Source organism: Ctenopharyngodon idella, chromosome 9, assembly GCF_019924925.1.
Source record: "Ctenopharyngodon idella isolate HZGC_01 chromosome 9, HZGC01, whole genome shotgun sequence".
In the NCBI taxonomy this organism is placed as follows: Eukaryota; Metazoa; Chordata; class Actinopteri; order Cypriniformes; family Xenocyprididae; genus Ctenopharyngodon; species Ctenopharyngodon idella.
In genome coordinates, this window is record NC_067228.1 from 34,892,140 (window position 1) to 34,916,030 (window position 23,891).

The 23,891-nt window shown below is 37.9% G+C and overlaps 1 protein-coding gene across 3 annotated transcripts in view; it reads left to right on the top strand.

Moving 5' to 3' along the window:
* Window positions 1–2,725: 2,725 nt before the first annotated feature.
* LOC127519146 (disintegrin and metalloproteinase domain-containing protein 23) overlaps window positions 2,726–23,891 on the top strand; it is a 65,384-nt gene continuing 44,218 nt past the window's right edge. For all 3 annotated transcript variants that reach the window (XM_051906641.1, XM_051906642.1, XM_051906643.1), the window contains exons 1-7: window positions 2,726–2,953; window positions 4,049–4,245; window positions 5,967–6,043; window positions 11,088–11,151; window positions 15,018–15,100; window positions 17,522–17,585; window positions 18,671–18,743. In XM_051906641.1, coding sequence (XP_051762601.1) covers window positions 2,872–2,953; window positions 4,049–4,245; window positions 5,967–6,043; window positions 11,088–11,151; window positions 15,018–15,100; window positions 17,522–17,585; window positions 18,671–18,743 — 640 coding nt within the window. In that variant the 5' untranslated portion in view covers window positions 2,726–2,871. The remainder of the gene's footprint in view (window positions 2,954–4,048; window positions 4,246–5,966; window positions 6,044–11,087; window positions 11,152–15,017; window positions 15,101–17,521; window positions 17,586–18,670; window positions 18,744–23,891) is intronic.

Below are 23,891 nucleotides of genomic sequence, written 5' to 3' on the forward strand. Positions count from 1 at the left end.
GATTAAAGAGAAGTAGAGAACTGAGAATTAGCCTAGTATGGGCTGCTTTTGGTGCTTGAGACTTTATTATTTTGTGTTTCAATAATGAGGTCCAAGAACAGCCTAGGGCATAACATGGTTTTTTTTCTCTATTTCACAACATTAGCAATAGTGAAAGATGACTTCCCTTTTTGATCATGTCTTCCCTCAGGGAGATTGCATGTTTTCTTGCGTGGCTGAATGTTGCTGAAATCAAACGCGAACACTGAAAGGGATTTGCCGTTAGTGCGAGACCCGCTCGCTGTGAAGCAGGAGCGACCAGCCGGCAGAAGAGTCTGCTTGGTCTTAAAGGGATAGTTCACCCAAAAATGAAAATTTGATGTTTATCTGCTTACCCCCAGGGCATCCAAGATGTAGGTGACTTTGTTTCTTCAGTAAAACACAAATGATGATTTTTAAGTCCAACCGTTGCAGTCTGTCAGTCTTATAATGCATGTCAATGGGAACTCAATCTATAAGAGTCAAAAAAACATGCACAGACAAATCCAAATTAAATCCTGTGGCTCGTGACGACACATTGATGTCCTAAGACACGAAACGATCAGTTTGTGCGAGAAACCCAACAGTATTTATATCATTTTTTTACCTCTAATACACCACTATGTCCAACTGCCTTGCGCACGGCATCCGGTGTGTGAGGTGTGTACGCGCTCTGGCATAGTTTAAAGGATTAGTTCACTTTCAAATAAAATTTTCCTGATAATTTCCTCACCCCCATGTCATCCAAGATGTTCATGTCTTTCTTTCTTCGGTCGAAATGAAATTAAGGTTTTTGATGAAAACATTCTAGGATTATTCTCCTTATAGTGGACTTCAGTGGTCTCCAAACGGTTGAAGGTCAAAATTATAGTTTCAGTGCAGCTTCAAAGGGCTTTAAACGACACCAGACGAGGAATAAGGGTCTTATCTAGCGAAACGATCGGTCATTTTCTAAAAAAATTCAAATACAAACACAAATGATCGCCTTGCACGTGCTTCCGCTTTCCGTATTCTTCAAAAAGCTTACGCTGTATGTCCTACCCTTCCCTATTCTACTTTCATACGGAACGCTTCATTGATGCCTTAAATACGGGATGATTCCGTATTATATGGAACGGTTGGCAACCCTACATGTATGTGACATCACCGATCGTACAGTGCATACTTTAGGTTAAATTAATTAGCTTACCTCCATTCATTCATTGAGAAATTGCCAGCAAAACCTTTGCAAATCTATCACAATCTCTCATCTACACATACACGCTCATTAAAAAAATGTAGAAGTCACGCAGAATTTACATAAATGTAGATTTGAAATATTATATTACATACTGATGGAGTGAATTAATTGATAATCAGATAAAATGTCCTAAAACTTGATAAATTATTAAGTGGATAGTAGGCATGTGCTACATCAAACTGTAAATAGAATAAGAATATGTAAACAGTATTGAGAATGTAAAACAATGTTTTAAGTCAGTTTATCTAATCTAATCTAATATAATATAATATAGTATAATATAATATAATATAATATAATATAATATAATAGCTTTAGAAATGGCAAATGTGGTGTAGAAATAAAATTGGGATGTGGTGACGTTCACATGTGGTGACATTCACATGTGAACATATGTGGTGACAGTGATGACTTGTGGTCACATGTGATCACATGTGAAATTCATGTGTTTTTTCTGTAAGGGGTGAATCGGGGTAAGGCAATAACTTGGATTTGAAAACAGTTTTGTACAGTATGTAATCGCTCAGTAATTGAATTTTGTTCATTTTTAAACAAAATATCTTCTGTAGTGTAGCTTTATTTGACCCTTTCTGCAGGTTATGAATGAGTCATTGAATTATTCACTTAACCGATTCTTTCAAACACACACTGATAGGAAATCTAAAAGTATCACAGCTATTCGGAACATATGTTATAGGATAATATAGTTATCTTATACATATCCACCTACGTCACACATGACCTTTCCAACGTAATTACGTAATGTGTAGCACATCGCAGAGCAGTGCAAGATGAGCATTTATGCTTAAAAAGTATATACATTTTTATATATATATATTTTTTTAGAAAATGACTGATTATTTCTCTAGATAAGACCCTTGTTCCTCGTCTGGGATCATATAGAGCCCTTTGAAGCTGCACTGAAACTGACATTTGGACCTTCAACCCGTTGAACCCCAGTGAAGTCCACTATATGGAGAAAAATCCTGGAATGTTTTCCTCAAAAACCTTAATTTCTTTTCGACTGAAGAAAGAAAGACATAAACATCTTGGATGATGTGGGGGTGAGTAAATTATCAGGAAATTTTAACTCTGAAGTGAACTAATCCTTTAACATTGCCATATTCAATAACATGCTAAAGCTATTTGGAGAGCTGTAATGATTAAAATAAAATTATAGATACATAGCTCCTTATACATACTGCCAAACATATCTTCTATAGGCCTATAAAAGATCTGTACAGGCCTAGATATTATACACCTATAAGACACTAGAGAAGTCTGCATAACATTATATGAAGATGTTATTTTTATATAAGAACTGTGTACAAGACGTATAATTTAATCTAGGCGAAACCTGTAGTATGCATACATAGATTTAAAATATAATCTTATGCAAATAAGGATAAGCAGAGCAGCTGGTCTAGAGGGCAGGGCGACCATGTGGGCAGATGTACGGCACCTGCGCGCGGGCGCATCATTATCTGGAGCGTGCTCGCGGAGATCTCGGGCTGGCCACCGCCTTCACGCGCTGCAGCATCAGGACCATCAAGGACAATGAGCCCCTAGCAAGTCACCGCATCCATTCGTTTAATCGCCACCAACTATGAATCATGTATGCGCTAGTGCTTTCAAATCTGCTCGCGTGCATCCTCGCTTATTGTCTCCAGCCATTCGTAACATCAGCGTCAGCCGGTACGTACTTAACCTTAACCGAATCACTTTGTATTGAGTCTGACAGTACGAAATCTGATTGTTTTAGTGTGTTTTATAAAGGAATGTGATGTGCTTTCGCGAGTGCCCGGTATGGGATGTGTTCAGTGAGTTGTGCTTCTGCAAGGACATCCTGTCTGTGTGTGTGTGTGTGTGTGTGTGTGTGTATGCGGAGGACAGCAGCAGCGCAGAGAGCAAAGTGTCCTGAGAGGGACAGAGACAGACATGTGCATGCAAATACAGCTTTGGTGTGTCTCCGCTACTTGATATGGTCTGGGCTCACAGAGGAGACTGCAGAAGTTGAAATGCGTCTATTTCTTATTGTTTTGCTATTGAAATTAAATAGAGCCCGTCACGGTTAATGCCTCAATTGATACTATTGCGTAGAGCTTGGAGTCCCATGTATTTTCTTCTTAAAATAACCAGAAATGTTTATACTGTTGTATATTATTATAAGGGATGCTATGGGATATTTTTTCATACGCATTAACAAGTTATCAAATTATAATTTATCACCCAAGGTAATGGATAAGATCATATCTTACTGATAAAAACACTGTGTTCGAGTAGACCATAAAACTTCATGAATAATCACTAATCCTGTTTGGTGTACCTCAAGGTTCAACATTGGGTCCTTTCAGTTTGTATGTTAATGACCTATACCTGACGAAATTGAGAAAGTGAGAAATTATATCTTGAGAAATTGACTTTAGAAGTCTCACATGTGTCTCCCATTGAGTCTGGTTTCATAAAAACAGGAATTTCCAGCTTGTAGAGCGGGGTCCCAATAAATGTCCTCAATGGTATCATTGGGCCTGGGGAAAAAGGCAAGGCACCCGTATGTCCCGCCTCATTTTTTTTCCCCAAACAATAATAATAACAGCACAACAACACAATGACGCCTGAACTGTAGTCTGCATACAGTACACCTGACACCAAAGTCTTCCTGTAATTCCTCACTGATTTCTTTGAGGTTCAGTGTCAGATTGGCCTAGTTTAGATGGTGTTAGTGTCAGGAGTGTTCATTAAATGTGGAGACGGTTTCAGTCATGTGTGTGTGTGTGTGTGTGTTGTCAGTGTTGGAGGCTGAGATCCCCGGGGAGGCGGTGTCAGATGATACTGCAGCCGGACAGAAGCACAATGCCAGTGGCCCGCAGGAGTCACAGCGCACACTCACATACCCCTCTCGCCTCATCTACTACCTGAACGAAGCTTCTGAGAGCACCTACCATGACCTGAACACCCGCGCTAAGATTCCTGACCCACACGGACAGGTGAGAGCCGCTTCACTGCAGCTCGGCATCTGTTACAGGATATGACACATCAGCTTATGTCTATAGAAACGATCTAAAGAAGTCACTGCTGAGGCAGGATAGAGGACTGTTTTAAGAAACAGTCATCTAGACATGATCCCAGCTAACACAGAATGTGTCAAATTCTCTCCAGATGTGATATTCATACACTGTGCAACAAGAAGCAGTAGCCATTTCTTCACCTCAAACTAAATGTAGAACAAATCTAGTAAGGTGTTCAGATTTTAAAAAATGATTATTCCCATGGTAAAAATTGCGTTCCGGGGGGTAAAATACGCGTTTTTGGCTGGGTTCCCTGGTAAAATTCGCATCCCAGGGGCTAAATATCATGTTATTTGGGGTCGCTTCAAGCCGCGGATATTAAAAGCAACCCGCGGCAACAGTGTAAAAGTAGCCCAATTCCACGGGAAAACCGCAGACTTGGCAACACTGGTTGTAATGCAACTAAATAAAATATTTGCATCATCTAAAGATTGCCAGGATTTTTTTTTTAATATTTTTATGTTCTGCGGTTGCTGTGTGCATATTGACATCCATTACTGTGTGGCCTTTAGCCTCACAACAATGGCAAAACTAGCGCAAGCAAGTAAACCCTAGAGGAAGATGAATGGTAATATGACTAAAAGCTGCTGTAGCAAGCGGATCCCTTTAGTGGCCAAAATAAGCACCACACGGCTGAGGTGTAAGCCAGAGCTACTCGCACAGGATCCCTTTATTAGCCTCAAGATCCCTGTGAGAAAGAAGTGTGCTTAATTTTACTGAATGTGCACTTGTAGTGTACTTTATATATTAAAAGTACATTCAAAAAACTGTGCTTGCAGATAATATAATAATGAATAAAAGGCCACTTAAAAGTAAAGTACACTGTAATAATGTCAAATTAAAAGATTTATTTTAAAATCCATTTGAAATCATTATGTTTTAATAATCTTTTGTTGTGCTTCAAAGAAGTACACTTACTTTAATGTGTAAAGTACATGTAAAGTACTTACAAATGTGTAGTTAAAAATATATTTGAATACATGACACACAAGTTTCAGTAGAAATGACATTAAAGTATATTTTAGTTTATCATAAATGCTTGTCAGTTCATTCAGCAGTAACTTTAACCATATTTCAAAGACTGTAGAAGTAATTATGAAATTACATATAAAGATGTACTTAAGCCATACTTACGTGGGTCAAACGCTCTCTGAAGTCATTTAATAAAAATTGAAGCTATAATACATTTTCATTTAATTGCAGTTAACACACAATTAAGTGTCCAAAAATGTTACATTTAGTTTGCGCTTAAGTATACTCGTTTAAAGTATTTTATTTCCATTATATTTACTCTTTTTAAAAGTATTCTTTAAAAAAAAGAACTTTATCCACTTTATCATGGAAGCAAAACAAAAGATAAGTTCAAAACATCTTCACTTTATGTAACATTTATCTGATTGCAGACAGTACTGACTGGGTGAGTCACATTTCACCAGCCTTGATAACAAGACATGTTTGTGATTATTACTATGATAATGGCATCATGCAGACATTGCTTCACAATGTTGTGATTGTACCATAAAAGTCCTATAAAAATGGGCACATTTCCAATCGGGACTCGATCTGTAAACAGTGATGTCTGCTCACTCTAGCATCTGGCCTGACTCTAAATCCTGACTGTTTTTTTCTTCCTTCAACAGGAGGTCCATCTCGCTCAGGCTTCATTTCAACTTCAGGCCTTTGGATCCCAATTTATTCTGGACCTCACTTTAAACAAGTGAGTATATGAGTCAAATCAGTATAAAATAGCTTGACTGTGCCTGTATGTACAGACTCTCATCGGTCTCATGACATGAGCGTGTCTCGCATGACTGTTGACGTGCCAGACTATTGATGTGTTGTGTCTCTGTGAGCCTATACACATGCACTTATGGGAATACAGGTCCTCTCTTGTGTGTTACTGCAAGCAAAGTTTGTGTGCTGGGATCCATTCACGGATTTACACTGGAAATAACTCCATATCCCTTTGTCCCCTCAATATAAAGTGGTATTGAGCGCCTGACTGGTTATTACAGGTTTTGTAACCAAAACACTACATAACTACATCCTCCAGTCATCATCCAGAATCTCCAAAGCCAGACATTCATCTGCAGGGAATGTGTTTATGTGTGGTTTTGGTTAACACATGCACACTCACAGACACCGCATCCCTCGCGAAAAAGAAGTGAACTTTATTTGTACCAAATGGGCACTTGCAGCACTGAATATTGTGCTTGTGGAGTTTCAAATCTTAAAAGTATATTATTAAAAAAGCTTCTTGCAGATAATGTAATATTAATGAAATAAAATGCCACTTTAGTGTACCTAAAGAGAGTACACTTACATGACTGTTTCTTAACACACATAAGAAAGTGCACTTTGTATTAAATGATGCATTAATAATGTCTCTGGAAATTTCTGTGCTTTCACCAAATTGTGATTATTCGTATTTAGTGCTTGCTAAAGCATATTAATACTCAAAATATTAAACTTCATTGTCTAACTTTACCCACTCCATTTGTGTTAAGCACTTCAATGATATTTTAAATCGTGTTGCTTGCTGATGACAAGTGCTATTACTTTTCTAAGCAATCTGACTTAAAATTTTTGCCTGCTGGATGATAAATCGAGCAAAAAACTCATTAAAGAAGTGCCCTGAGTCAAAATAACTAGCTGAAAGTCATTGTCATGGTTGCGTTGCTGCATCTTACTCTTGAGTTGATTGAGTAGGCGATTTTGACACGAGACCTGAGAGGCTAAAAATACTGTAATTGTGAAAGGGAAGTGGCGTCTGTCTGTCAGACTGCTTTGATTGATAAGCGGTTTACCTCCCAGACACACTGTCTCTCTCGCAATGCCTCTCTCTCTCTCTCTGTGTGTGTGTCCTGTTAGCATGTCAGTGTGTGTCTGTATTCTGTGTATGTGTGGCCGGTGTTGTGGTTGCGTGACAGTCTTGATCTAAATATAGCCGTCCCACAGCATGCAGCCCAGAGAATCCCGCTCGGACTCTCGTCGTCCTCTCGCTGCACCTGTAAAACATCACTTACCTGTTATAAGTTACTTATAGTTAGAATGTCTGAAGCGAATTATCGAAATAAAGTGTTACCAGAAACAGTCATGAAAGTGTACTCTCTTTAAGTACACTTAAGTGCCATTTTATTTCATTAATATTATATTATCTGCAAGTACAGAAAAAAAAAAAAAAAAAGATTACATGAAGGATCACGTGATGCTGAAAATTCAGCTTTGATCACAGGAATAAATTACATTTTACTATATATTCACATAGAAAATAGCTATTTTAAATTGTAATAATATTTCACAATGTTACTGTTTTTTGATCAAATAAATACAGCCTTGGTGAGCGGAAGAGACTTATTTTAAAAACATTAAAAAATCTTAAAGTTCCAACACCAGACTTTTGAACGCTAGTTTAAATTGCTAGCAAATTGCTAAATAATGAATACAACTACCACAAGGATGTGAGTTTACATGCTGAATGAATCAGACAGTGGTTGTAGTCCTTCCATTTTTCCCTACAAATACAAATCATAAACAGCTCTGGTTCCCGCTTTATATTAAGTGTCTTTACTATGTACTAAAATTAAAATTAATCATTTGATACAATGCACTTATTGTGTGCATACATGTTTTACGTCATACTTATATTTAAAAAAATACCTGCATGTAATTACAGCTGTATTTAATTGTCGTAACTACATCTGTAACTAGATATATATAAAAACAACAACAACAAAAAAAGTTTATCAAGACAAAATTTGATGTTGGCTTGAGAAAGCCTGACCAGAAAGTTGTTTTTAGTTTGAAGTAGTTTTAAAGCTTAAAGTTTGAAGGTTTTGAAGGGAATACAGTCTATCAGAAAATAGATTGCAAACATGTTCCTAGCATTAATTAGCACAAGCATGTTTTAGCATATTGCTAGCATGATTTAACACAGGGTTAGCATGAATTAACACATTGTTTGCATGAATTAACACATTAGTAGCTTGTTTTTAGCATCAATTAGCACATACCAGGTTTTAGCATGTTGCTAGCATTAATTAGCAAATTGTTTGCATGTGTCTAGCATGAATTAGCACATTGCTAGCACGTTTTAGCATGCTACTAATGTGATTTATCACATTGCTAACATGTTTTTCATATTGGTAGCATGAATTAGCATGTTTGCTAGCATGTTGTACTAGGCTAGTTGTTAAGCTTTGCTAGTGATAGACAGCTTAACTACTCTATAAGAGTTATCCCAAGAAAACATGGCCCGACGGCAACATTGTGTCCCAGGGCAAAAATAGTCATGGTAGGATGGGATAAATCAGTAAAAATATGTAACACAGAACATTTCCTAAAAACGCATTCAGATACATTTGTACATGTCTACAATTCTCTGGGGTTGCATGTACAATTTTTACTTTGACTTTTAGCTATGTGTAGTTCAATATATAATAATTAATTGGTGCTATTATTAATTAATTAATTAATTAATTAATAAGATAAAGTCTAAGACGTCCGTTCAAAATTCATTTTGGAACTATTTTTCAACCATGACGGGACGTGTCGGAAGGACGTTTTTTCAATGGTCATTAAATGTCCAAATGTTGCTGGGATTGTACTGTATAAAAGTTTTGACCCCCTCAATGAAAGTCTATGGGAATTTGGGATTGGGAAGTCCGATATGGGAATTCCTATAGTCGGATCATTTAGAAAAGATATAGCAACGCGAGTCAGAACAGTCTGATAGTCTTACCCGAGTTTGGTAGTTGTAGCTTGAAAGCTCTAGAAGTTAGAGTCAGAAACTTTAGTCTCAGAAGAAGAAGAAGAATTTTAAATAGCATTTCAGTAAGTTGGCTTTCTTAAGCCAAAATGTTGACCTTCCCATACCCCTTAACCCACCCTTAAACCTACATATACCACCAAACCTGTCTGTGCTGCTGTGGGACATTAAAGTCAACAAGGAAAATGGTCCCTGCCCTATATCTGAATACACATTCCTGGTGAGACCGAGCACAATTCCAGATGTTGTTCCAGAGAAAATAAATCTTTTCCTTTGTAATAGTTCATGAAAATCTAACAATTCCCCTTGGCGGCTAAGATCACCTAGGCCGTATGTAGATGTTTATCTGCGGTTGTAAGTAATGTAGCCTTTCTAAAATCTTGCCAACAGTTAAAGCACTAATTTAATGGTAGTTCAAGTTATTGTAAAAAAGGTTGCGATAATAATAGCAAATAACAAATGACTGATAAAAGAAGTCTTACCATTGGAATACACTGAGATTAAGTTATTGTAGTGTTACTTTATCAGTTCATGATGGTAAACCGGGTCACACTGGGACAATAGCATTGCTATATCAAGGCCATTCATGTACACAGACAGAGAAGGATGTAGTACAGCTCTTTCTATCACAGTGTGTCCTGATATTCCTTCAAATACGCATGCACACCAGCCTAACCCTCATTAATGCCAAAAATAGGCTAATATTCTGATCTGATCCCTGTTCCTGATCTGATCCCTGTTCCTCATGAGGAAAGATGACTATGTGTTAGTGATTTCCACAAGGTTACAGGAAAATGCCTTTTGGCAGAAATGCAGCAGTCAGATAAGAATGAGTCAGTTAGCAGTTTGTCAGCTAGAGTGCATGTTTGTGTGTTCTGCCTCGCTGACTCATGTCCAGGCCTGTGATGTTAAAGGATGTTGAAGGTCAATTAGTGTCACCTCCTGCTGCACAGACACTGAACACTGCCTACCTTCATTTTACACAAATACTCACAGAGATGAATGTGTCAGTCTCAGCCGAAAACACCTGTTAGAGTCGTCTTTTTTGACATAACACATCAGGCGTGTGATGACAGGGCCGACAGATACAGTATGTGTATCCGGGCAGCTATTTTCGAAGACTAAGTCTTGTCTACTTGGGAAAATAGTAAACTTTGGGTTCACAGCAAATTTTTTCTTCTGTATTGAAACTACTCTGAACTATACTGTTAATTTACTATCTATACTCTATACTTCTAGCCTGCTTTTTATAAATGAAGGTACACTTGAAGTATACACTCTGTAAACTAATAGTTTTTATTCTGCAATTGTACTTAACATCATACTTACCTTACAGTTTATTTATTATTTTTGCACTTTAAGTATATTTTTAAGGTTCATATTTAGATATTAATTTTTATACTTAATAATAAACCTTTAACTGTACTTGGAGTAGACTTTGTTAATTACATTTATGTATTATGAGTTATGTATTACATAATGTACTACATTTGCTAGTTAAATACATACTAAAAATGTTAAATAAACTACAATAAAAGTATACTTTGAATACTTCATTATGCCTTTCTTAAGTATATCTTGATCAAAAGATTAAGTACAATTATAGGCCAAATATACTTTTCTGTACACTTGTCAGTATAAGGCAAGCATTTTTGTAAAGTACAAGACCATCCTCTAAATATACTTTGTTATTTTTAGTTTAAAATAAGTATACTAATAGCACTTGAATTTCTTCTTCTTTGTATGAGTATGTAACAGAAATGCTGAAAATATGCAGAAAACATGTGTTGCACATATGTTGAACTGAGTGCAATGACATTTAGCCTGAATTATAGGCTCCGGTCCAACAGACTTGGGTTCAGATACTTCCCTTTCATACAGACAGTCTCTGTGTGTAAACTTGAGCCAGAATACCAGAGTCTTCTGATATCCAGAATCAACAGATGATCATAAGTTCTGCCAGTTCATATTTGTGTGTGTTTGTGTGTTCCAGTGACCTGCTGTCCTCAGACTATGTGGAGATACACTATGAGGAAGGAAGGCCCGTCCTTGGGAAGGTATAAACTAGGCATTTTTAATTCATTGTTTGTCACTTTACTCTGAATTGTATAGCTGCTTTTCCACCATCAGGCACCGATCCGGCCCAGCCGGTACGGATATGGTTGCTTTTTGCTCTGTGGGTCTGATAACGAAGCTTTTTGGTACGTAATACAGATGCATCAGTAGTTGTCTTGATAACACAAGAGTTTACAGATGGTATGAGATGTAAATAGCCACTGCGTTATGAAGCGTTGATCATTGTAGCCAATCACAGACATATCTGTTGAGTGGCTAATCAGAGATGTTTAAGAATCCGCTCAACAATGCTCAAAATGCTAGGGGGAAATGCTGGTATCGTCACATTTTTAAAATTTCAGTACCGACTTGGTAGCAAAGACGATACTTTGGACAACACTAGAACAGAATATTACTGAGGGTTTAAATACAGAAAGGTAACAAGAAGCTAAATGAAGGACAGGTGTTGATGTTTAGTTGACATGGTAACAAACAAGGACTGTGTTCAAAATTGCTCCCCTATACCCTCATTCACTATTCCCTACATTAGTCCACTAATATAGTCCACTTAAAGGAGTGAATGAAAACGAGTGAGTGAATTCGGACGCTGAGTGCCGCTTTTGCATAGTTTATGCTTGCTGTTTAATAATCATTTGAAACTTAGCAAACTGGCAGCTCCAGTAGTAATGAAAAGATTGTCACATTGATGACATGTTGACCTAAGACGACTGTCACAGTTCATTATGGGTATTATTATTATTATTATTATTATTATTATTTTAGTTAACAGGGACATTGCACATTAATAAAACATTTCTGTAAATGCACCAGAATTAGCCGAAGGCTATTTTTCATCTGTAGTCTCTGGACAGAATGTTACAGGTCACCCTAGAAATAAATATGTGGTTAAAATACATACTAGTAATTTATTAAGCCGTTGTGCGTATATTGTTATTGAGGTGCATTGTGGGATTGAATGAGTGCACTCGATAACTTCAACTATGTTTTCGGGCACCACTGCAAATGGCTGTCCCCTCAAATAGTGCCCTAGTTCACCCAAAAATGAAAATTGTCCCATGATTTACTCACCCTCAAGCCATCCTAGGTGTATATGACTATCTTCTTCCAGATGAACACAATATATTTTTAAGAATATCCTTAGGTTTATAATGGTTGTGTATGGGGGGACTGCGTTTTGAACAAAAAAAAAAATAAAAAAATGCATCAATCCATAATCAAAGTAATCCATATGACTCCAGTGGGTTAATAAAGGCCTTTGAAGCGAAGCGATTTTCTTTTTTTTTTTTTTTTTTTTTTGTATAAGAAAAATATCCATATTTAAAACCTTTAGAAATTCAAATAACTAGCTTCCGTCATACATCGCGTCACGGGTTACTCATTTGGCACAAGCCGACTTGCGCAGTATGCGTACGGTCGTCTGCCGAAAGCTAGTTATTTGAATTTATAAAGTTTTAAATATGGATATTTTTCTCATAAAAACGCATCGCTTCACTTCACTTCAAAAGGCCTTATGGATTACTTTGTCATATGGATTACTTTGATTTGTTTAAATATAGTAACTGCACTTGCTGATGCAGTGGTAGTCTCTTGCTGTGCTATTTTTTTTAAACTTAAATGGACTGAGGCAATTGGTTTCCTCAATTGAGTTGTCCTGACTCGTTGGGTGTTACAGTGTAATAATCCGACCACCTGCAGTGTTGTGTGATGGTAGAGATGAGATGTTTCTGGAAAATGACAGATGTGACACAAAGATTATGAGAGAGGGGTAGAGTAACAGAAAAGAGCATGACGAGAGGAGGAGAAAAAGAGAGAGAGAGAGAGAGAGAGAGAGAGAGAGAGAGAGAGAGAGAGAGAGAATGCTGATAGGTGCTAAATCATTTAAATCAAGACTTCACTGCTGAATCAGCACGGCTTGTTCACCTGCAGGTCAGGTCACATGACCAGCAGGCGTTACTCCGCAGTAGCAAAGCAGAGAGAAGCTGAAGATCAATCACTCTGACATTCCACGAAGAATCACTTTTATAGTAGCTATACAAACATCAGACTGTTAAACATTTGTACCCAGATACCCACCGTACAGAAAAACTGGTTCTGAACAATACATCTTTTGTGGGAACAAATGCATAATGGGCAAAACTGAATACACTTTACACTTGAATACAGTTACTTAATAAGTTTTTACTTGATCAGATAGCTATCTGATTTGTTAAATTAGTGTTCCATTTACACTTAGCAACCTAAATGTATCTCCGCAAAATGAATGAAACATTCACTTCCCACGCTATATGCAAATTTAACAGAGTTCATGTCAAAGAAAGCAACAGATAAGGAGAGAGAGCAGCATCAGCACTGGATAAGATAATTTAGTCTCACTACTTTAAATGAAGATGACTGTGTGTTGAGCTTCAGGATGTGATGCCAAAATTTCAGTTTCATTTGCGGCAGATTGCGGGTCGATTTGATGAAGAGATACTGAGCTGCTTTTCTGTGACAGGCCATATCTGTGGCAATGTCTGCTGCAGTAGCGCTGACATAAGCTGCGTTCACACCACTGGTGACTTTGTGGTCGCTAGTAACGTTTATGAATCGCATTCAAGGATGTTATTCATTTTGTAGACAAAGAATCAGTTTTCTTGCAGCTAAAACAAACATTTCAAAGGGGCTAAATACAAATGGAATAAGTACATAAAAAGCTCAATACTAAAGATGAACGAGAAATCTTTGCTATTTATATGCAGCGGAAGCAGAAACACCAGTCAGCACAGCGAGTATCACTGTATGTACACAAAGTTACTGACCGCTAAAATAACTTCTCCTCCATCTTGCCGCCGACACTCTCCACTACAGGATGAAGTGACGGATCACGTGTGCTCCACTTACTTCACTCCTATTGGTTGTCGCTCCCTTCATTTGCATCAAGTCACACTGCCAGCAGCACGCAGCAACATGATCCCATTCATTTCAATGGAGAGCTGGCAATTTCTGGCAACAGTGACCTTTGGCGACAGGATGTAGGCGTCTCCAGCGACACAACAAAGTTGAGATGTTAACCTGATGCAAATGAAGAGTGAAGTCAATGGAGTGCACGTGATCCATCACTACATTTTGTAGTGAAGTGTCTGCGGCAAGATTGAGAAGTTCATTTTAGTGATCAAAAAATTCTCTATAATTAACCTGACCTCATCCAGCCACAGCTCCTGCACCAGTCGGTGGTACTCGCCATGCTGATTCTAAGATTGAATGGTTTTGCGAATCCAGATAGCACTTGCTGTTTCTCCTTCATATTTAATAATAAGCATTTTAAGTACTGATTCCATTTATATTTAGTCTTTTCCCTCCAAAATGTTTTTTTTTAGCAGCTAGAAAACTTATTCGCTGTCTACAACGTGTAATAACATCTGTAACACTCATTCACAAACGTTGTTAGGTAACCAATAGTGGGACCTGACTGCCAGCCACAGGAGACATGCAGCGACAAAATCACTGGTGGTGTGAACTGGGCTTCACAAATCTCCAGCTCTCCATTGAAACGAATGGGAACATGTCGCTTAGTTGCTGCGTGTCACTGTCGGTGTGAACGGAGCTGTATTTGGCTACCAGAGCCAGTAGCCTATAATAAGCTCTCACATGTTTTTAAACCATTTGGGAGGACTAAAATTGACAACCAGTTTCATCTGGAATGCGTCTCAGACCACCTCCTGAATTGGTTTGAGTGATCGGATTTAAATCATGAAAGCATTTTGGAGGGCATTTACACCTGGTCTTTTCACGATCAGATAGCTATCCAATCAGAGAAAACACATGAAGTGACCAGGTATAAACAGGCCCTAAATGTGTGTGTTGTCAGGGTGGAGAGCACTGTTACTACCACGGCCAGATCAGAGGGAATGACAACTCACATGCCGCTCTGTCCACCTGTAACGGTTTACAGTGAGTACTGGAGTCAATACATCCACTTAAATAACATCTCAAAGATTTTTCCGCTGTATACTGACTTATTCGATTGTGTTGTATATTTTCCTCATTTTTAAATATTTTTTTTAATATTATTAATCAACTTAAAAATGTATGTTTAATTAGTGCCGTCAAATCAATTAATCACGATTAATCGCATCTAACATAAGTTTGTAAATATATACACTGTATATATATATATATATATATATATATATACCAATCAGGCATAACATTATGAACACTGACAGGTGAAGTGAATAACACTGATTCTCTCTTCATCACGGCACCTGTTAGTGGGTGGATATATTAGGCAGCAAGTGAACATTTTGTACTCAAAGTTGATGTGTTAGAAGCAGGAAAAATGGGCAAGCGTAAGGATTTGAGCGAGTTTGACAAGGGCCAAATTGTGATGGCTAGACGACTGGGTCAGAGCATCTCCAAAACTGCAGCTCTTGTGGGGTGTTCCCGGTCTGCAGTGGTCAGTATCTATCAAAAGTGCTCTAAGGAAGGAACAGTGGTGAACCGGCGACAGGGTCATGGGCGGCCAAGGCTCACTGATGCACGTGGGGAGCGAAGGCTGGCCCTTGTGGTCCGATCGAGGTCCGACGAGCTACTGTAGCTCAAATTGCTCAAAAATGTTAATGCTGGTTCTGATAAAGGTGTCAAAATACACAGTGCATCGCAGTTTGTTGCATATGGGGCTGCAGAGTCGCAGACCAGTCAGGGTGCCAATGCTGACCCCGTCCACCGCCGAAAGAGCCAACAGTGGACACGTGAGCATCAGAACTGGACCACAGAGCAATGGAAGAAGGTGGCCTGGTCTGATGAATTACATTTTCTTTTACATCACGTGGATGGCCGGGTGCGTGTGCGTCGCTTAGCTGGGGAACACATGGCACCAGGATGCACCATGGAGGCTCCACCTCGCAACTTACATGACTTAAAGGATCTGCTGCTAACATCTTGGTGCAGATACCACAGCACACCTTCAGGGGTCTAGAGGAGTCAATGCCTCGACAGGTCAGGGCTGTTTTGGCAGCAAAAGGGGGACCAACACAATATTAGGAAGGTGGTCATAATGTTATGCCTGATCGGTGTATATATACTGTATATATACTGTATGTGTGTGTGTGTGTGTGTGTATGTGTATACACAAAGTCATGGTCAGGATTATTGTCACCCTTGATAAATATGAACAAAGCAGCTTGTAAAAATAAATTTGCACATGTTAATCCTTTTGATCTTTTATTAAAAATGCACAAAAATCTAACTGTTCATTGAAGCAAATAAATTGAAAATGTGGGAAAAAATCTTTTAATGAAATAAATGTTTTTCTCCAATATACATTGGCCACAATTAATTAACTTTTTGCAACTTCCTTTTGCCAAGATAACAGTCTTTTCCTATAATGCCTGATGAGTTTGGAGAACACCTGACAAGAGATCAGAGACTATTCGTTCATACAGAATCTCTCCAGATCCTTCAGATTCCCAGCTCCATGTTGGTACACTCTCCTCTTCAGTTCACTCCACTCATAGGGTTCAGGTCATGGACTGGGATCAGTGCTTGAAATGGGCCGGTACGCGGCTTCTCTATTCTTACCTTTAGTGTACTGTCAGCATACCGGCACTTCTGCCATGTTGCATGTATAGAAGCCCACCACGCCCTCCCTTCTTCAGGAAAGCGTTTTGAACTGAGCATCGCTTTTATTTTTCCACTTCAAGCACTGACTGGGATGGCCATGGCAGAAGCTTCATTTTGTGCTCAGTAACACATTTTTGTGTTGATGTTGATGTTTGTTTTGGATCATTGTCCTGATGGAAGATCCAACCACAGCCCATTATACGATTTCTAGCAGAGGAGGTTAGGTTTTGATTTTTTTTTTCTGTTGGTATTTGATAGAATCCATGGTGCTATATATCTGAACAAGATGTCCAGGACCTCCGGCAAAAAATAGGCCCACAATTTCAAAGATCCAGCAGTGTATTTAACCATGTGTATGGGGTACTTTTTATCCCTGTTTGCACCAAACCCATCTGGTGGGTTTGCTGCCAAAAAGCTCTTTTTTTTTTTTTTTTAGTTTTTGCTCATTTTTTGAATGAAAGATCAAAGGGATAAACAATGCAGATTTGTTTTCATAGCCATTTGATAACCATTGATCATATTTACCAAGGATGGCAATAGTTCCTGACCATGATTGTATATATTATATTTTGTTAGATGCGATTAATCATGATTAATCGTTTTGACGGCACTAATGTTTATGCTACAAATTATGTTCAAAACTCATTGTAGCATAGTTTGTAGTGTGTCTGTTTTCCTCATTTCAAAGTTCCTTTGGATAAATGCAGATAAATGAATAAACTTAATTGTTTGTCTCTCTCTGGTACCCAGTGGCATGTTTGATGATGGAGTCCATATGTACACAATTGAGCCACTTAAGCAGACTCACTCTATTGTAAGTTTTCTTTTTAAATTTCATTTTTATACACTTAATCAGCTCCACAGACCAACATTTATGTACACTACAACTAAAGCATATTATCCAGTTCTATTATAAATACGTGATGATAAATAAATAGTAAATTCATAGAGCTAGATGTGATGTTCCTGAAAGAAATCAATACTTTTATTTAGCAAGGATGCATTCAATTAATCAAAAATATCAGTAAAGACATTTATAATGTTACAAAAAGATTTATATTTCAAATAAATGCTGTTCAAACTTTGTTCATCAAAGAATCCTGCATATTTTATTGCATTTTTCACTCTTCATCAAGCAGCATAACCATTTCCAACTGTGATAAAAATAAAAGCGGTTTCTTGAGCATCAAATCATCATATTAGAATGATTTCTGAAGGATCATGTGACACTGAAGACTGGAGTAATGATGAAGCTTTGATCACAGGAATAAATTACAGTTTAAAATATAATCATATAGAAAACAGTTATTTTAAATTGTAATAATATTTCACAATATTACTATTAATATTACTGTATTTTTGTATCAATAATGCAACATTACGGTAATGTATGTTTGGGGAACGTGATGAAAATGTATGAATATGTGTATTTCCTGTAAGCATACAAATAAAGCATAAATTTCCATTAGATTACTTACTGTATGTTTTTCTTAAAATAATTAGGTATGATTAATAGAAGGCCATATTTAGCTTTTGCAAGTTTTTAAAACATCAATTTAGTCATATGATGTCTATAGTAAGAATATGTACAAATCTCTTATTGGAAATGAAAATGGTTGTATAATTTTTTGTTGTTACTGCAGCTCTAGTGTAGCCATTACCTCTGTACATCAACTCTAAACACTTTAATAAACTACATACACACTCTTCCTACATACAGTCTCAAATTAATCTCTGAACTTTAATTTTAAACTAACAAACCATCTTCTAAAAAACCCAATCAAAAACCAAATTGCACAATTCATTATAAACAAAACTAGGCCATTTAAAACTGTGAGATGTGCAGCTGAATTCTCTTTGGATGAACTCAGTGAGATTTGGCTGCGTTTTTTTCATTAGGAGGGAACAGCGAGACCACATGTCTTGCACAGAACGACTATCCTTCAGCAAACCCCACCTACAGGAGAAAAAGGTACATACAACACAGCTCTCTATGAACTGTTAGGACATCCTGATGAGTTAAAAGAATAGTTCACCCACTAAAATCCTTACTAAAATCCTTGTAAAAAAAAAAAAAAAAAAGAGGGGGTTAATAAAGGCCTTCTGAAGCGAAGCATTGCGTTTGTGTAAGAAAAATATCCACATTTAAAACTATAAACTAAAATAACTAGCTTCCGACAGAAAAAAAACAGATCACCCCTCCCCCCTTGTGCTGGGCTACAAGAGGTAGTTAAGCACTTAAGAATCTGGAGTGATGATGTAAAGTGGTGTGTCGTGGTGAGATGAGGCGGCCCACTGTCTGATTGGTCCAAGGCAATGCTTAATGTGAGCATTGCTGGGTAACAGTTTTAAAAAGGTTGGTCACAGTGAAATGATGCAGCCTCCTTTTGTTCCTTTTGTTGCCTTCTTTATTCACAACTGGAGGTTTTAGGCAGTGATGATGAAATAGATTACGTTTGTCCAGCATACCTGGGTAGGTATCTGGCAAACTCTTTGTGGATGATCGGTGCGACCCCTTCGCTTTATCACTCCATCATAAGCTGTCTCAGTTAAAAAAGCAATCTTTTCTTTTTCTTTGAACTCCCTCCAGTACTTCTAGAGGTTATTGCAAGTCTTCAGAGGTGGGACAATGGTGGGGAAAAAAAGAATAGGAAAATGACCATTTCTCATCAGTTTCCCTTCAGTATATCGGCCTAGAGGTTATTAAATGAGGATGGGCAGGGACTAGGCCTGGGCGATAAAACGGTATCTATATTTATCGATGGTACGTCTTAATCGATAAGGATAGAAAAAATGTTCGATATAACTCTTGATATAGTTTCACTTAAATGCGTTAAAATGTAAACAGACATGAAGTTCAGTTGCATGAACAACTCTCAAGTGCGCTCCATCCTTAGATCACAAACAAACGCGCTACGAGTGACACGCAAACAAGCTGCTGTGGAGTTCAGTTGCGCAATCGCCACATGAGATCAGATCACACAAACACATGAAAATGAATGCTGTACCTACCGGCGACGAGGAGATTGTGAATAAAAAGGACATGTCAGCTCGTCAGTGTGGCAGTTTCATGGTTTCCTTACGTCTTACAGTTGATCTACTTCAAAGTTCGTCTTGAGAGAGCAGTTGTTATGTCGGTATAAACAGCTGCACAGTGGCTACGTTTACATGCACCAATTTTCGTCAATTCGAATGAATTGAATCCGATTGGAGATCTGTTTACATGTACTCTAAACATCGTACTCTGATTCAAATATCCATTTATATGTGTTTCATATACATTCTGATTAAAACTTTTGTGCACGCGCTCTGCGTGTGTGACGTCATATCAATCACACTTGCGGTAACCCGGGTCGCGTCAACAGACGATGATCATGTATCGACGATAGCCAGAGATATTGTCAAAAGCATCAAATCTTGGCAATATTAAGAGGATTTGGTATTTCCAATTAATGTAGGCCTGTTACCTTCTTCTAGTCTATTATTATAACTATTAGGTTCGGCTTCTTTTATTATTAAAGTAATATTATACGTGCTGTGAGGATAATAAAAGATTAGGCTCTTAGCTATCTTCGAAAATGTTTTAAACATTTTTTTAGGTCTATTATACAATGAATTATAATTAAAATTATTAAGAGTGTAGGCTATAATATTTCCTAACACCGCAGTCGTCAATGAAAATTAAGCGCAGCTTTACTTCACTGACTTTTAAAAAATCAAACTGTTTAACACGAAACACTATTATTCTCATTTGTTTCACTAGTCTGTATGGCCACAAGAGAAATAATGGAATAAATTAACACAGTTATATACCGTTATCAGCATGTTATGTTGAAATTCGTCTCTGAGAGAATATCCATTAATGCAGCGTCAGAGAGCTCCGTCACTTTTTACTTTCAATTTCTGTAGTGAATACTGACCCAGGTTGAGACCTTTCACCGGCATAACTCTTTATCTCTTTTTTCGAGGTAAATAGAATTATGGTGGGCGGCCTGCAGAAGCGTCCCTCTATTTCGTTTACCTCCCTCCCCAACTATTGTTGGGTTTTGAAGCAGGGATATAGGCTCCTATTGGGATTGGTGCTTTCAATAGATCATTGTCCATAATGGTTCTCAGGAGCGTGCCTTTACTTTCAGGATGTGAGCTTGGTAAAGAGAGTTGTGGATGGTCAGCATAAGCATCCCAATCTCTTATTGCCGCTCTCTCCAATTATTTATCATGGTTTTAAGTAGGGCCTAAGCTCCCCTGCGATTTCCTTGGGGTATAGAGCCTGGTTATTGAGAGTTATTTTAGGTAAATTGCAATGCGTCCCATTTTCTTGTTTACCTTCCTCCTTGATAATATTCTGTGGTAGGGATATATGCATTCCTGTGGATGGGTGGCAATACTGAAGGTTATAGCATGGGCAGAGTAGAGTCTGTGGCCTTTTCTCAGTAATCTAATCCTGGAGATATTGATTACTGAGGTTTTTAGCACCTCGCATGCGGTCTTGGATGTCAAGGATGCTCCTTGGAAGCCTCTCAGAAAATACTTGCTGAGGCGCTAGTGATTCATAACTAGAAGCTATGTTGTTTATTCCTCCTTATAGCTCTGATGGAGCTCTAGGTTGAGACCTGTCTCCGAACAGGGAGTAGGTGGGATTTTTCTCTAGCACCTGTGGATACTGGCTTAGAAAGTAGTGCCACTGTGCCATTTTTTTGCACGTCACATAGGATGTGCCCTTGGGTGTTGACACGTTCTTGACTCCCGTGTGGTTCCGCAGAGTCACTTATTTGCTATGTCCACTCTGTGTATATTCACAGCCTACTAGGACAGGCATTTCTTTGGCAAGGCGTAGTGGGTACTGAGTTCCCATAGTGTCAACATCAAGACCAGTGGCGTAGTGCAAGAGTTATGCCAGTGAAAAATTCTTAACCTCGGTTAGCATTCACTACAGAAAGTGAAAGTAAAAAGTGATGGAGCTGTAGGCGTCTGACGCTGCATTAAAGGGTTAGTTCACCCAAAAATGAAAATAATGTCATTTATTACTCACCCTCATGTCGTTCTACACCCCTAAGGCCTTCATTCATCTTCGGAACACAAATTACGATATTTTTGATTAAATCCGATGGCTCAGTGAGGCCGGCATTCACAGCAATGACATTTCCTCTCTCAAGGTCCATAAAGGTACTAAAAACATATTTAAAACAGTTCATGTGAGTTCAGTAGTTCTACCTTAATATTATAAAGTGACGAGAATACTTTTTGTGCTCCCCAAAAAAACAAAATAATGACTTTTCAACAATATCTCGTGATGGTCGATTTCAAAACACTGCTTCTAAGCTTTATGAATCTTTTGATTCGAATCAGTGATTCGGATCTCCTATCAAATGGCTAAACTGCTGAAATCACGTGACTTTGGCGCTCCGAGTCACTGATTCGATTCATAAAGCTCCGAAGCAGTGTTTTGAAATCGGCCCATCACTATATTGTTGAAAAGTCGTTATTTTGTTTTTTTGGCGCACAAAAATATTCTCGTCACTTTATAATATTAATGTTGAACCACTGTACTCACATGAACTGATTTAAATATGTTTTTAGTACCTTTATTGATCTTGAGAGAGGAAATGTCATTGCTGTGAATGCAGGCCTCACTGAGCCATCGGATTTAATCAAAAATATCTTAATTTGTGTTCTGAAGATGAACAAAGGTCTTACAGGTGTGGAACGACATGAGGGTGAGTAATAAATGACATTATTTTCATTTTTGGGTGAACTAACCCTTTAACAGAGCATATTCTCTCAGAGACGACGAGAGATGAATTTCAACATAATATGTTGTTAACAGTATACAACCATCTTAAATTTATTCCGTTATCTCTTGTGGCTCGTATATATAGTGAAACAAAGGATAAGAATAGTATTTCGTGTTAAACGGTTTGTTTTTTAAAGTCGGTGCGAGAAGTAAAGCTGCTCTTCATTTTTATTGATGACTGCAGTGTTATTAAATATCATAGACTGTTAATAATTTGAATTATAGCCCTATAATTAATTGTATACATTTGTATACAATTGTATACATTTAAAAAAAAAAAAAAAAAAAAAAAAAAAATTCAAAGAGGAGCTAATAGCCTAATCTTTCATTATCCTCACAGCACGCAAGTTATGAGGTGATGCGCTATGAAATTATTGCGGGGCAAATTTATTATAATATTAATTTAATAATGAAAGTAACCTAATAGTAATAATAATAGACTAGAAGAATGTAACAGGCCTACATTAATTGGAAATGCCAAATTCTCTTAATATTGCCAATATTTGATGCTTTTGACATTATCTTTGGCTATCGTCGATACATGATCATCGTCTATTGATGCAACCCAGCACAGGGGGGTTATCGCTGGGCCCCCGCAGTGCGTGCCCATCCACTACCAAGACACAGTGTCGAAGTTCCAGGGAACGTCTCAGGTTGCATATGCAACCCGGCTTCCTGTAAAAGGGAACAAGACGCTGCGTCTCATTGCCATGTTTCAGGCATGCCTGCACCTCTCCTTCAGACAAAAGAGTTGATGACGTGTAACTCAGGCGCCCTTGTATACGCACAGGCACTCCATGTGTGACATCATGGACTGCGGTCTGCCAAAACAATTGGCGTGTGTTTACACGTGCTCAGACACTGGTCATGCCGAGGGCATTCCCCATAACGTCAACACCAAGACACAGCGTCTCGTTCCTCTTCTCAGGGAACCGGGTCGCGTACACAACCTGAGATTGTCAATATAATATTGTCATTTTGGGGTGAACTTTATTTAATGAAACATCCAGATATACAGACAAAAAATGTCTGCATAAGTTTTCTGAATGATACTGTAGACCAGTGTAGACAGCAAAAAGAAGAGCGTTCTAAAGTCTCTACTGCATGACTACAAACTTTATAAAAAAATAAATTAAAAAGAAGTATGTCTTACAGTGTATGCAGGCAGGAAGACACTAAGTTTACTTATATTAATCCAAACTGGTAGCGATCCATATAGGTAGCAGAATAACACATATATGAATAACATATGTGTAAACGTGACCGGACCAAGTGTGCAGGAGAAGGTACCATAATAAAACAAACTCAAACAAGATAATTAATCAA